Here is a 14,613-nt window from a genome sequence, read left to right on the forward strand (position 1 = left end):
GGACCAACAAGTGGTATCAGAGCCTTGGTTTCAAATTTCTTAAAATTCTGAGTATGCTCTGTGGTTGCAGCCTAGACTGATCTTCCACATCAGAAAAGATTTTTCGAGATTTTTTATTTAAGGCGGGATTATTTTGTCCAGTCTACTAAAATTGTTGTAGACATAATGGCGGGAAGGTACGAGATAGCAAAGTTCAACGGAAACAATTTTATGTTGTGGAAAATAAAGATACAAGCAGTTTTAAGAAAGAAAATTGCTTGGCGGCTATTGGAGATAGACCGGTGGAGATTGCGGATGATGGAAAATGGAATGAGATGAATGACAATGTTGTTGCCAATTTACACTTGGCTATAGCTGACGAAGTTTTGTCAAGTATCTCTGAGATAAAAACAGCCAAAGTTATCTGGGATACTCTGACAAAGATGTACGAGGTCAAGTCGCTACACAACATGATTTTCCTAAAGAGAAGGCTTTATACTCTTCGGATGGCGGAATCCTCATCGATGACCGACCATATCAATACACTAAATACTCTATTTGCCCAACTCACTTCCATGGGGCATAAAATAGGGGAAAATGAACGTGCGGAGCTTCTACTTCAAAGTCTACCAGATTCATATGATCAACTTATCATCAATATTACCAACAATATTCTTATGGGCTTTCTAAGATTCGACGATGTCTTAACTGCGGTTCTCGGAGAAGAAAGCCGGCGCAAGAATAAGAAGACAGGTCGGTAACTTCAAAGCAGGCAGAGGCTTTGCCGATGATAAGAGGAAGATTTATGGACCGTGACTCCAGTGGGAGCCAAAGGCGAGGTAGATCAAAGTCGAGAAGTAAGAAGAAAAATATTTACTGCTTTAAATGTGGCGGTAAAGGGCACTTCAAGAGAGAGTGTACGAGTATCAATAAAAGTTCTCAAGGAAATGTGGCCAGTACTTCAGGCAGTGGTGAAATATTATTCAGCGAAGCAGCAACAGTTGCGGAAGGCAGGCACAAATTTTGTGACACATGGATAATGGATTCAGGAGCGACGTGGCATATGACGTCTCGGAGAGAATGGTTTGATCATTATGAACCAATCTCAGGTGGATCTGTATTTATGGGAAATGATCATGCCTTGGAAATCGCTGGGGTCGGTACTATCAAAATTAAAATGTTTGATGGCACCATTCGCACCATACAGGAGGTACGACATGTGAAAGGACTGACGAAAAATCTTTTGTCCTTGGGGCAATTGGATGACATCGGGTGCAAAACTCGGATCGAGAACGGGATCATGAAAATAGTGAAAGGCGCGCTTGTGGTTATGAAGGCGGAAAAAGTTGCTGCAAATCTGTATGTTCTTTTGGGAGAAACACACAAAGAGGCAGAACTAGCTGTTGCATCAATTGGTTCAAGAGAAGAATTAACGGTGTTATGGCATAGAAAGCTCGGGCATATGTCAGAACGAGGGTTGAAAATTCTCTCAGAACGGAAGCTGCTGCCGGGACTTACAAAAGTGTCACTACCCTTTTGTGAGCATTGTGTTACCAGTAAACAACACAGATTAAAGTTTGGCACTTCTACTGCCAGGAGCAAAAGCATATTGGAGCTGATTCATTCGGATGTTTGGCAAGCACCGGTTGTATCCCTAGGAGGAGCGAGATACTTTGTCTCGTTCATTGATGATTTCTCTAGGAGATGTTGGGTGTATCCAATCAAGAAGAAATCAGATGTTTTCCAGGTCTTCAAAGATTTCAAAGCGCGGGTTGAACTTGATTCAGAAAATAAAATCAAGTGTCTGAGGACTGACAATGGAGGAGAATATACCAGTGACGAGTTTGATGAATTTTGTCAACATGAAGGCATCAAGAGACAGTTCACGACGGCTTACACACCTCAACAGAATGGAGTGACGGAGCGGATGAACAGGACCTTGTTGGACAGAACAAGAGCTATGTTGAGGACTGCAGGTCTAGAAAAGTCATTTTGGGCAGAAGCAGTCAAAACCGCTTGTTATATTATCAATCGTTCTCCTTCAGTGGCGATTGATCTGAAGACTCCGATGGAGATGTGGACCGGGAAGCCGACAGATTATTCTCATTTGCATACATTTGGAAGTCCGGTGTACGTTCTGTACAATGAGCAAGAAAGATCAAAGTTGGATTCGAAATCCAGAAAATGTATCTTCTTGGGTTATGCTGATGGAGTAAAGGGGTTTCGCTTGTGGGATCCTACTGTTCACAAGCTTGTCATCAGCAGGGATGTTATCTTCGAGGAAGATAAAGTAAAGGGAGACAAAGGCACACTGAATTCAGAAACTACTATATTTCAGGTGGAGAATAAGACGGACGAAAGTCAAGTTTCTTGTGAAGCAGTACCAGAGCACGAAGAACAAGAACATGTTGAGTCTGAGGTTTCCAATGTGAGGCAGTCAACTCGAGACAGAAGACCACCAGGTTGGCTTTCAGATTATGTCACTGAAAGCAACATTGTATATTGTCTATTATCAGAGGATGGTGAGCCATCGAGTTTCCACGAGGCTACTCAAAGCTCGGATGTATCCTGATGGATGATAGCAATGCAAGAAGAGTTGGAGGCTTTAGACAGGAATAAAACTTGGGATCTTGTTACACTACCACGAGGGAGGAAAGCCATTGGAAACAGATGGGTCTATAAGATCAAGCGTGATGGCAATAACCAAGTGGAGCGATATCGTGCTAGATTGGTGGTAAAAGGGTATGCTCAGAAAGAAGGCATTGACTTCAATGAGATATTTTCTCCTGTGATTCGGCTTACAACAGTCAGAGTGGTGCTGGCATTGTGTGCGGTGTTTGACCTACATCTAGAACAGCTAGATGTGAAAACGGCATTTCTTCATGGAGATCTTGAAGAAGAAATCTATATGCTCCAGCCAGAAGGTTTTGCGGAAAAAGGCAAAGAGAACTTGGTTTGCAGGTTGAAGAAATCTCTGTACGGTCTCAAACAGGCGCCGAGGTGTTGGTACAAGAGATTTGATTCCTATATCATGAGCCTTGGATACAACAGATTGAGTGCAGACCCTTGTACGTATTTCAAGAGGTCTGGTGATGATTATATCATTTTGCTGTTGTATGTGGACGACATGTTGGTAGCAGGCCCCAACAAAGATCAGGTCCAAGGATTGAAGGCACAGTTGGCTAGGGAATTTGATATGAAGGACTTGGGACCAGCAAACAAGATTCTAGGGATGCAAGTTCACCGAGACAGAAGTAACAGAAAGATTTGGCTTTCCCAGAAAAATTATTTGAAGAAAGTCTTGCAACGCTTCAACATGCAAGATAGTAAGCCAATCTCGACCCCTCTTCCTGTTAACTTCAAGTTATCCTCTGAGATGTGTCCTAGCAGTGAAGCAGAGATGATGGAGATGTCTCGAGTACCGTATGCATCAGCAGTGGGAAGTTTGATGTTCGCTATGATCTGTACAAGACCGGACATTGCTCAAGCAGTGGGAGCAGTTAGTCGGTATATGGCGAATCCTGGACGAGAGCATTGGAGCACTGTTAAGAGGATCCTTAGATACATTAAGGGTACCTCGAATGCTGCATTATGTTATGGAGGATCGGATTTTACACTCAGGGGCTATGTCGATTCAGATTATGCAGGTGATCCTGATAAGAGGAAATCTACTACTGGTTATGTGTTTACACTTGCGAGGGGAGCAGTAAGCTGGGTTTCAAAACTGCAGACAGTTGTGGCGTTATCTACAACAGAGGCAGAATACATGGCAACTACTCAAGCTTGCAAGGAGGCAATATGGATTAAAAGGTTGTTGGAGGAGATCGGGCACAAACAAGAGAATGTTCCTTTGTTTTGTGACAGTCAGAGTACCTTGCACATCGCAAGGAATCCAGCCTTTCATTCCAGGACGAAACACATTGGAGTACAATTTCATTTCGTGCGAGAAGTAGTAGAAGAAGGAAGTGTGGATATGCAGAAGATTCATACGAAAGAAAACATAGCTGATTTTCTGACCAAGCCAGTGAACATTGATAAGTTTGAGTGGTGTAGATCTTCAAGTGGCCTAGCAGAAACGTAAGCAGCAGGGAATGGCAAGATTGAAAGGATGTGTGGAGATGTGTTTGATTCTCAATCAAATCTCCAAGTGGGAGAAATGTCGGCAGGAACATTTAGACATGCAATAAATGAGATGGGGCCAAGAAATGTTTATAAAAAAATAAAACGTGGGTTGAACGTGGGCTGCTCAAAAATAATGCGAGGAATTTGAATACGCGTTTTTAACGCGTGTTCACACGGTCAAGGGGCTCTATAAATAGAGCTCCTCCCTTCATTTGGAAATTATCCTTCTTCGAGTTTTCTCTCATCTTATAAGCATTTGAGTGCTTAGTTCTATAATATTTGTGAGATGTTTTGTTCTCCTGTATTAAGAGAGTGTGTGTTCTCTTTGGAAACACAGTGAGTGAGTTGTACACCACAAAATATTATAGTGGAAATCTTTTCATCTTGCCCGTGGTTTTTACCCTAATAATTTTTAGGGGTTTTCCACGTAAATCTCGGTGTCCAGTTTATTCTTTATTTTCGGGTTTTTACTATCTCAAATTCTGCACGTGGAACCAACAAGTTGCTCAAAAAGAAAATCGAATCGAAAGAACTTAAGTTTCAATAATGTGAAAATACACATATCTCGACCTACTGTATCAACTCATATTTATCCTTATATGTTACTCGATCGAACTACGATCTCATCCCTTTGTCAATATCGAGTCCGCGAGAGTTTTTTAAAGTTTAGATGATGCTCTTGCTTATTATTGATGTATCTTAAAATTGGCCAAAGTGTCACACTCAACACCAAACCCCTACTTTTTATATCGAAATAAATTAGTGATTTATTTTTCTTTATTGGAAAGAAAAAGAAGGCGTGGCTCTGGTTGGTTATGCTCATGAAAAATAATATTATTAATCATTAAAAAGTCTTCTATAAAGATACTTGTAAAGCTGAAAAGAAAGCACTTTTTCACTAAATAAAAGTTTTTAGTAATCATTATTATTCACATATTCCACCAATGTCACATAAATACATGATAGTTTTGTGGAATTATTATATTATTATAAACTAAGCTTTTATATGACTCCTCTTCGAGATAATTAAAATAATTTAATTATTCATTTTTCATAATTTTAATATCATAATTTAATAAATAATTTCCATTTTTTAAAATCTCAATTTTAGTCACGTATATATTGAGGTACGTCATATTTAGTCTATATTTTATTGAATAAATTATATAGTTAAACATATGTTTATGTCACGATGAATTTTTTAAACCATGTAATTATAAAATTTAATAATAATATTAATCATTTCATTGCATGATTTTGAGGAGAAAAACTAAAACTGATCGTTGGGATATAATTATTTGACATTAATTGACATTTTCTCCAATGTCTCTCTTCCTACGGCTAAAAGAACGGAGAGGAAAGCGTCCCAAGTAAGACAAAAACTTGTGTGAGACGATTTTACGGATCGTATTTTGTGAGACGGATCTCTTATAATCATCCATGAAAAAATATTATTTTTTATGCTAAGAATATTACTTTTTATTGTGAATATCGGTAGGTTGATCTGTCTCACAGATTAGGATCCGTGAGACGGTCTCACATGAGATCCACTCCCCAAGTAAAAGGCACTTGGCTACTAAACAAACAACTTGATAATCAAGAAATTCTTTCAATTAACAAATTAATTAAACTCATTTGATTTACTAGAAAATTCATACGATAACTAATTTGGAGTCATAATGGGTGGGATTAATGTAGGGAAACTTATTCTCTTTTTATTTGTTTATATTTATATATATTATTTTATATGAAGTGCTAAAATGATATTGATATGTATCTATGTATTCTTTTCTTTAGCATTATTTAGTTGGTAGTAGGTGGCTCGGAATTGAATTTCTCACTTGAATATTACAAAATTCGTTCATTGAAAGGGTTGCTTTGATTCCTTTCCATCATGTCTAGATACAATCCTCCACGTTTTTCAAAGGAAATTGGACCCACCCCGTATCTTTTTATCCTTTTCAAGATTTTATTTCATTCCATCTATTGTTTTATTTATCTTGTTTTAGTAATTTTTATTGTAAAGGCCTTAACTACCTACCATAAATACGGTTAAGTTTATGGGCAAAAACTTGTGTAAGACTGTCTCAAAAGTTTTATTTTGTGAGACATATTTTTTATTTGGGTCATCCATGAAAAAATATTACTTTTTTTATGCTAAGAGTATTACTTTTTATTGTGAATATTGGTATGGTTGACTTGTCTTACAGATAAAGATTCGTGAGAGCATCTCAGAAGAGACCTATTCTAAGTCTATGTTATATCTGGATCGAGTAACACTATGATCATATTTTATTAAAACATAGGTATAGGATAGATTATATCAACATTAAACATCGAGAAACTCCTCGATATTAATCCATTTTAAATCTATGAAAAAAAATCACTTAACTATGGGCTTTTCGAGTTTCAATGCAAAAAAAAAAAAAAAAATTGATTTCAGTTGCTCTCGTTTATCTTATTTTATTGAAGAAAAATAACATGAAAAGTGGTGAAAAAGCTATGAACTTTTGGTTGATATAGATAAAAAGTGAAGCTATCTCGCATTTTCTGAAGTGGGGTTTAGCAATAGATGACTCCACACTATGTTAGTACGACTTAATGGAGGGTTCCACCTATAGTGTATATATATTCGCATAAAATCATATCTCATAACTTGGTCGACATAAATATTATATAGTTTTGTTATATCACTCATCAACTGTGACAATCTCTTTGTCCACTAATGAGTCGACACTCAACTATTAGATATACAATTTTGACATGTTTCACCACATATAATATGCAAATATCATGTCATTGATGGACACAGATGTGAGCACAATTGATGGACAACATAACAAAACTCTATATATATAATCCATTGTTTTTAGTTTGGTGGGTTGAGTTGGTTGTTAGCATGGAAGGAATGCATAACATGCAAATGGAACACAAGTGGCCATAGTCCATAGCATACTTTTAAGTCTTCCAATTCCATGGTATGCCAAGTTGCAACTTAATTTCCATGCTCTACAGGGATATCGGCGGCTGCAATTAATGGATTTTCCTAAAAATGATCGTATTTTGTATTCTATAGTGCTGCCAAATACATACTGAATATAGATGCTTCACGAGAACTCCAAACAGTGGTAAGTAAAAATACCCATTGACGAGCGAAAATGGATTTATTGCATGACCTGCTCTATATATTAGCATGGCACACAAGATATTCACATTCGCATTGTGAATTTTGCTTTCTTTCTACGGATTATTATGTCCATAGAAAAAAGAGAGATTTGAGTTGGAAAGCACAAGTTCCATTAATGGGGTAATCAATATCTTGGTTGAATCTGAAAAATTCCATTTTGTGAGTAGGGTTGTTTGATTCTTAGAATTTATATCATGAAACCAATATTATAATTAAAAAAAAACAATGGATTGGATTCAAATTTAAACATCAAATCAATATAGAATATTAATAAATCGTATAAAATATGAAAATATAGAATCTCCATCATATAGTATTGTTAGAAAGCATTCAATGTGAGTCGTTCCATCTTTCTCTTTTTTCATATATAGATAGATATACTTTTGACATAACATCTATTTATCGCTATCGAATAACTGACTCATAACTCATCCAAGTCTCATAGCAATATTTTGTTTTTGGGATGTTGTTCCACAGTTCTTAAACGTCTTGTCAAAGAAATATGTTTCAAACTTAAAAAGAAAAAAAGAGGCATTCTTCTTCTAAGAAATTGACATCCAATAGTGGGAGGGAGCCATGGTTGAATGAATGAGTAATGTCTTTTAAAATCGGTGGGTCCGACCTGGAACCAACCCGACCCGCTTCGTTCCGTTTCGATTGGATTTGCACGAGATTAGACTAGCGACTTTGGTGTATTTACATGGCATTGGTGCGGCATATCAGCTTTCACGAATCCATAATTTGTCCAAAGTCGCATCATTTGCAAAACTCCTCTCGCGTCCTCCTCCTCCCAGGGCAGGTTGCTCTTCTGATTTGACGCCCGCGTCTCTGAAACTATTTGTCGCCGTTGGATTGCTTTTTTGTACGGTGAGGATTCTCTGAGAAATATATATCCCCGAGATGCCCAATGTCCGAAAAAACGAGGCGCGTGAACCATGTATATTAATTTATATTTTTTTAAAATTAAAAACAATTATTTATATTTTTGTTTATGGAACTGTAGAGCGCCGCCACAGGCCCACTCTACAGAATTGTCTCGATATTTCCTGCGAGATTGCATGTTTGACACATTAATTTGTTATTAATATTAATTAATATCTACTTATTAATAGAAATCGATTATACATCTAATTGCGAGTTTTGAATAACATGTCATGATGAGAAACAAGAATTAGGCTGATACAAATATAATCCCCATCAAATACACGACTTATGTTCAACCAATGATATTTCGATAACATAACAAGAAAAAATAAAACAAAGTGATTTGGATCCGATATTGTTCAACTCATCATCTTCATTGGATTATGCGAGCTCTCCCATGATCTGACAATTTTATCGTGCATATTACGACTTTATCGTGCATGGTGGATGATCGAATATCGTAACAAATATATTACGTCTTATTGCTGAGAAATATGGGTGGTTTCTTTATATGTTGATGGCTTAATCGCAGCTGACATGAGTTTTCACTTGCACGCGTTAGGCGCGAGAGTAGGGAATTAATTGCATTGATAAGATTAACTAAAGCGCCGATTCGGGGATGGGACATCTTGGACGGTCGGAATCTAAAAGCGCAGAACAAATCTCACGCGCAATCGTGCAGTTGGTTGGACAGAAAGGACTTACACGTGGCAAGAAGGGTGGCGTCTCTCACTGGGAAAATCCATGTCAGCCTAAAAAATCAAACCTAATTGGTACGTCATCGCCATCGTCATCTTTGTCATATTTCCTTCTTCGTTCAAATATATATCTGTGGCTAGAATCGGATCTTGTTTTATCTTAAAATCGCAAATTTTATAATCTAATCTTTTTTCTTGATCAAGTCAAATACAATAAAAATAATAATAGAGTATCTTAATCCGTTCACCACAAAATGATCGATTAAGTAGCACACTTCCTAACATCGTTCGATTTTTTGCATAAATTTCGTAATGATTTTAATATGTCCGATTTTTTTTTTTGTATTCTCGTGTGGAAAAAGGCTTTGATTCTTAAGTTACTGTATTATGCTTTCCTCGATGAAAAAACGTAATATCGTTAATATAATCAACTTTATTTTATATATATTGAACAAGTAAATTGAATGGGAAAAAATGGATCGAGTAGGTAAACATCATGGAAGTATATAAAAGAAACAAACGTGGAACCTTGAAAAAAATGAGACAATTTTTGTCCGCTTGTCGTTTGTTCAAAGCGATCATGTCTCTTGGCGTACAACTTTTGATAATTTTAAAGATAAGATTAATTAAAAATGTATAATCTTGTGGTACAAACAAGAGCAGCCATTTTTCAGTCAACAAAATAACTTATTATTGAAGTCGTAAAATTGACACCCGCACGCGTGGGGATACATTTATTATTTCCATCCACCAATTTTCCGAGTTTTCAATATATATAATCATAAATTTGAAAATTAAAAAAAAAAACGATGCTTTATATATTAAAAGAAAATATATAAAGGTTTACTCAACAAATATCGAAAGATAGCAACAACGTAAAATTTATTTATATATATATATATATATATATTTATATATATATATATATATATATATTTATATATATATATATATATATATATATATATATATATATATATATATATATATATATATTAATTGTTGGCTTCCAAAAATGGAGATGCAAAAGAGTGAAAAACAAAAAGACGATGAATGTAAAAAGAATAAGTCGTGTCTCATTATGAAGCTTTGGATGAGTTGATCTAACGGAAATCCATGTCGTTTGACTTTTGACCAAGTTACGTAGTGTTCATATCTTTGTTGGGATATTTGGGAAAATGGTAGGCAAGACAAGCAAAGCAACAGCCGGAATACCGGTAAAGTCGATGCTGGGTGTGGGGGCACTGCCCCCACACCATATCAAGGGCCCAAAATTCACTTCATGGGGAGGGGGGAAAATAAAAAATAAAAAAAAATGGGCCAGAATTTTTTCTGGCCCTTGGATCTACCCCTGCAGGCAGTGCCTGCAGGGGTAGGGTCGAATTTTCCCGGAATACCCAACACTGTCATATTATATTTAATATATTTTTGGTTGGTTTGTTTGTTGGATTTTTTTTTTTCTCAATGTCATAAATTTGTTAGTTTAATGCGGTTATTTTGGAAATTATTTATGTAATGTCGGCCCCGTCACATTTGGCTCTCGAGTTTGGGACATTAACAATTTGTTGGAGATTGTTTTCTTAGGAGTTTAAAAATTTTTGCTTTCACATTTAAATGTTTTGAGGTGTAATATGATTTAAACAATTCATAGAGTGTTTTAAAATAGTTTACTTTAACGTATATAACATTAGCTCCAACTATTTCGTAGTTTAAGTGGAGATAACTCTTGTTATAAATTACTACAAACTGATCTTTCTCATTCTTCGTCCACTATCAAAAACTGTATTTCTCATATATATCGTACTAGAAATCTATAATTCGATAACGATGTGATGTATATTTACTTAATAGTAGTGGCATGATATGTGCAACTAAGAAAACATATTTCCCTGATGTACATATCTTGTTCAGGTCAAAGAATCCTTGTACTATTAACTCATCAAATCACATAGGATATCTTCAACGACTACAATGCATTAGCTCCCTACATATTTTGTAACTACATCCGATCTCGCTATCTGATGACTTTCGATAGAGCCGGTAAATAAGTCAAAGTACATACTAGTACGCATAGCCTCCATGTTATCCATGGTCTAAGGACTAATAGTGTACAACCATAATCGTAGACGATTTCACTCGATAAGTAATAATTACTTGAAAAATCTGAGGGAGGATTGATCAGCGCATCATCAAATGATCATACATCTGTATGAATAAACATCTTCAGGCAATGGAACATGTCTTTACATCATAGTTACTAGTCTCAAATTTATTCTTACTTTAGGCAGTTAAATCGACCACAAATTAATTTAGAATATACAGTACACTTGTTAACGAGTTTCATAATCTTATGTTAAGAGGAATACATTATGATATTTGTTGAATATTTAAAAACTTTACATATGTAGCTTGCATGTTTGTACAGATAAAATAAGTGTTATAATTAAATAATAATCATAAAATATTATTAAAATAAAATTATATTTACATAATGAGTTAAAAAAAAACTCAAACATATTGCTTGACACGTGTTCTACCGTAATTGTCAATGTGTTTGTTAGATTGCGAGGCTTTGTCAGGAGATCAGTAGACTTTTCTTCATATTTGAAGTAGAAACATAGTTTTAGAAATGAACAAAGACTATACGATAAACTAATGATTAAATAAAATTTGCCTTGATATATTTCATTTCAACTACCTATGCCTTTTTTTACACACATGCAAATGTTTATATGAATACAGACACGGGTTATGCTATATTAATTATGATATAAATAAATTTTACACTAAATTAGCAAAGCAAGATTAGAGAGGGACAGTGTTTGTGTATTAATGCGAGAGAGAAATATAGTAGGGTGGGAAGAGACAGGGACAAGCCGCAGTATCCACTACGCTAACATAGGCGTGACAAAAGAATAAGCCATAAAAAGCCCCCTCTCCATTTGCCTTTGTGCATTTTGCTTTGTTTATTAAGTTTGGGGTTTCTTTTGGAAAGGGTTATGTATCTGCGTTATAAATTTCAGTCTTTCTTGTGAATAATCATTCTTCTTTAAACTCAAGATTACTCTGTTTGAAGCCTTTGAAACTGTTGTGTAGCCCTTAGGGTGGTTCTTTTTGGGTTACCTAGTCCTTTTGATTCTGTGTAGCGGATGTAAAAGTGTGAGCTTTCATGTGTGCGAGCTTTGGTTGAGCATTTCAAGGTTGGTTTTTTGTTTCTTATAGTCCCTCCTTTTCTTATCTTAGTAGTCTTAAGGTTCTTGTTAATCTTACATCTTGTATATTTCTTTTGCTTAAAGTGTCCTTTTACTGTTTTTTCTTCCAGCAAAATTACTTTCTGGTTAAGTCCTCGCTTGTGGTGGAGAAGAGTTTCATTACTCAGTGTTTCTTGAAAAATATATGGAGGGGTTTTCTAAAAAAGACGTGGGTTGTCCTCAGCTACTGGATTTGATGGTTCCTAAAGGGAAGGAGTTGCTTGTGAAAAGTGCAGTAGAAACGAAACATGGACTTTCAGAGGAGAAAAAGCTGGAGTTAAGGCTTGGACCACCAAGTGGAGACTGGACCATCTCCAAAGGAAGAGACCATACGTGTTTGGATCAATTTGCAAATAACCCGTCTATTCAAAATCCAGTCTTGAAATCTCCATGGAACCATCAAAATATGGCTTCTTTTCTTCATCTTCAATCAGCTCCGCAAGACCCGGTTACTATCATGAAGGAATCCTCACAGCCCTGTAGCATTAGAGCAGCGGTAGATTTGCAGTCTGCAGAAAAGAAGGCATTTTCACCAGCAAACAGTGCTCAGAAAAGGTGGCCAGCTTTGTTTCTTTCCTCTTTTACCATCGTTTTATTTTTCTCTTTGTATATAGAGAGGTTAATTGGATTTGGTTTTCTTTCCTGATGGTTCTCTCATCTGTTTCTTATTTTATTCATTTGGTTATTGGACAAATTGCTTTTAACGTGCCTTTTTCAGTAGTCTGGTACTTGAAAGATATTTGCATTCACTTCATATTAATAAAGACTATATATTATGCATATTCAAGATTTGACAATTTTATGGCGTGGTTACAACCTTTGATATTTCATTCAACTAATTTGAACCTGATTAGGAGATCTTTTGTTTTGCATACTTTCCGGATGGTGGTATTGTAAAGATGGTAAATTTTAGGAAAATTCCCTCTAATTATACTAAATTATTGAGCCTGTTTGTTAATTTGTTGCATACTTCACCTCGTTTTACTTGGTAAGATTGTCTTATTTCATTCTGATATCAATTGATTTCAAATTTAGGACTGCTCCTGCTCCTGCTCCAGTGGTGGGATGGCCTCCTTTACGATCATTTCGAAAGAATCTCGTGAGTGGCTGTTCTTCCAAAACGGCTTCTGAGTCACCTACCGATGTCTCAACCAAACTTAGTAACCAGAAACAGATTAACAATTGCCCGAAAAGCCCGTTTGTGAAGGTCAACATGGATGGTGTTCCCATTGGACGGAAAGTGGACCTTAAAGCATATGAAAGTTATGAAAAGCTTGCCATAGCAGTCGATGAACTCTTTCGAGGTCTTCTGGCAGGTAATTCGTGTTGTCATTGATAATTGTGGGGGAGAAACCGGTGTTGTATTTGAAGCTACATCTCTGCTTAATTTGCCCTATTACTTATTCTCGACGGTTTATGACATTTTAAATTAAATACGTGCTTTACTTGATCACGCAAATCTTATAGACTGATTCACATTTGTAGTTCAAAGAGATACTTGCGCTGGTGGAATCAAGAACAAGGAAACCGAAGGGAAAGGGGCTATCGGAGGTTTATTGGATGGAAGTGGTGAATATACTCTTGTTTATGAAGATAATGAAGGCGACAGGATGCTCGTCGGTGATGTCCCTTGGCAGTAAGCATCTTACCTCCTTTGATCTGATGTCATTCTATATTTTTGATGTTCGAGCACTTGTTATATGTTACGAGTTCTATTGGTTTTGGCTTCTCTGCACCTAAATTCTATGCACTAAATAAACTGCTAGCGAAGACATAAACTTCATAAAATCTTGAATCATGTTCGGCTTTCAATCTTCTTAAATTTTTTGATAATCTGATAGTAACATGATGTGTGTACATTTGGCAGCATGTTTGTATCTACGGTGAAGAGACTGCGCGTCTTGAAAAGTTCTGAACTCCCTACTCTGTCGAGTGAGTTCCTCACACTTTCGATTGATCTTTGTGAATCTTTTTTTATTGGTAATAATCCTGGATTATCAATTGATCTTTGGTTCTTTGCAGGTTGGAGGAAATAGACTGTGTGAGATTGAAGCCGGTGCAACGGCGTAGGAACTCGGATAATACAGCACATAGTTTGTATGGAGGGACTCACTGCGTTGTGTTAATTACGGACTTTTGTATGTTAATTATATGGTTTAGGACAGAGGAAAGTAGTTATCTGGAGTTTGCTTCAACTCTCCGAAAGAGCTCAGTGAACTGTTTTTAAATTATTAGGTTTTCTTGATGCTGTATAAAAAAGAAACATTAAGTTGCATGTATAAATGCAAATGTTTCCTTGTTTGGAAAGACAACATGTTTTAGTCAACAGTGAGATATTCCAAGGGTTATGAATACATTACGTTAAATGTCAGTGTCCTTTCTTTATAATACAAATAAAATAAAATTAATAATATTTTTGTGCAACATTCACATACATAATTCTGAGTCATGT

The 14,613-nt window shown here is 36.1% G+C and overlaps 1 protein-coding gene across 1 annotated transcript; it reads left to right on the forward strand.

The window, feature by feature from the left end:
• The first annotated feature begins 11,787 nt into the window (after positions 1-11,787).
• Positions 11,788-14,544, forward strand: LOC140803492 (auxin-responsive protein IAA26-like). Its single transcript, XM_073159394.1, has 6 exons — positions 11,788-12,110; positions 12,233-12,716; positions 13,197-13,477; positions 13,647-13,797; positions 14,029-14,093; positions 14,184-14,544. Exons 2-6 carry the CDS (start codon positions 12,307-12,309, stop codon positions 14,195-14,197), a joined length of 921 nt encoding a protein of 306 aa, XP_073015495.1. The 5' UTR covers positions 11,788-12,110; positions 12,233-12,306; the 3' UTR covers positions 14,198-14,544.
• Positions 14,545-14,613: the final 69 nt, after the last annotated feature.

The sequence above is a fragment of the Primulina eburnea genome, chromosome 10 (assembly GCF_022965805.1).
Source record: "Primulina eburnea isolate SZY01 chromosome 10, ASM2296580v1, whole genome shotgun sequence".
Classification (NCBI taxonomy): Eukaryota; Viridiplantae; Streptophyta; class Magnoliopsida; order Lamiales; family Gesneriaceae; genus Primulina; species Primulina eburnea.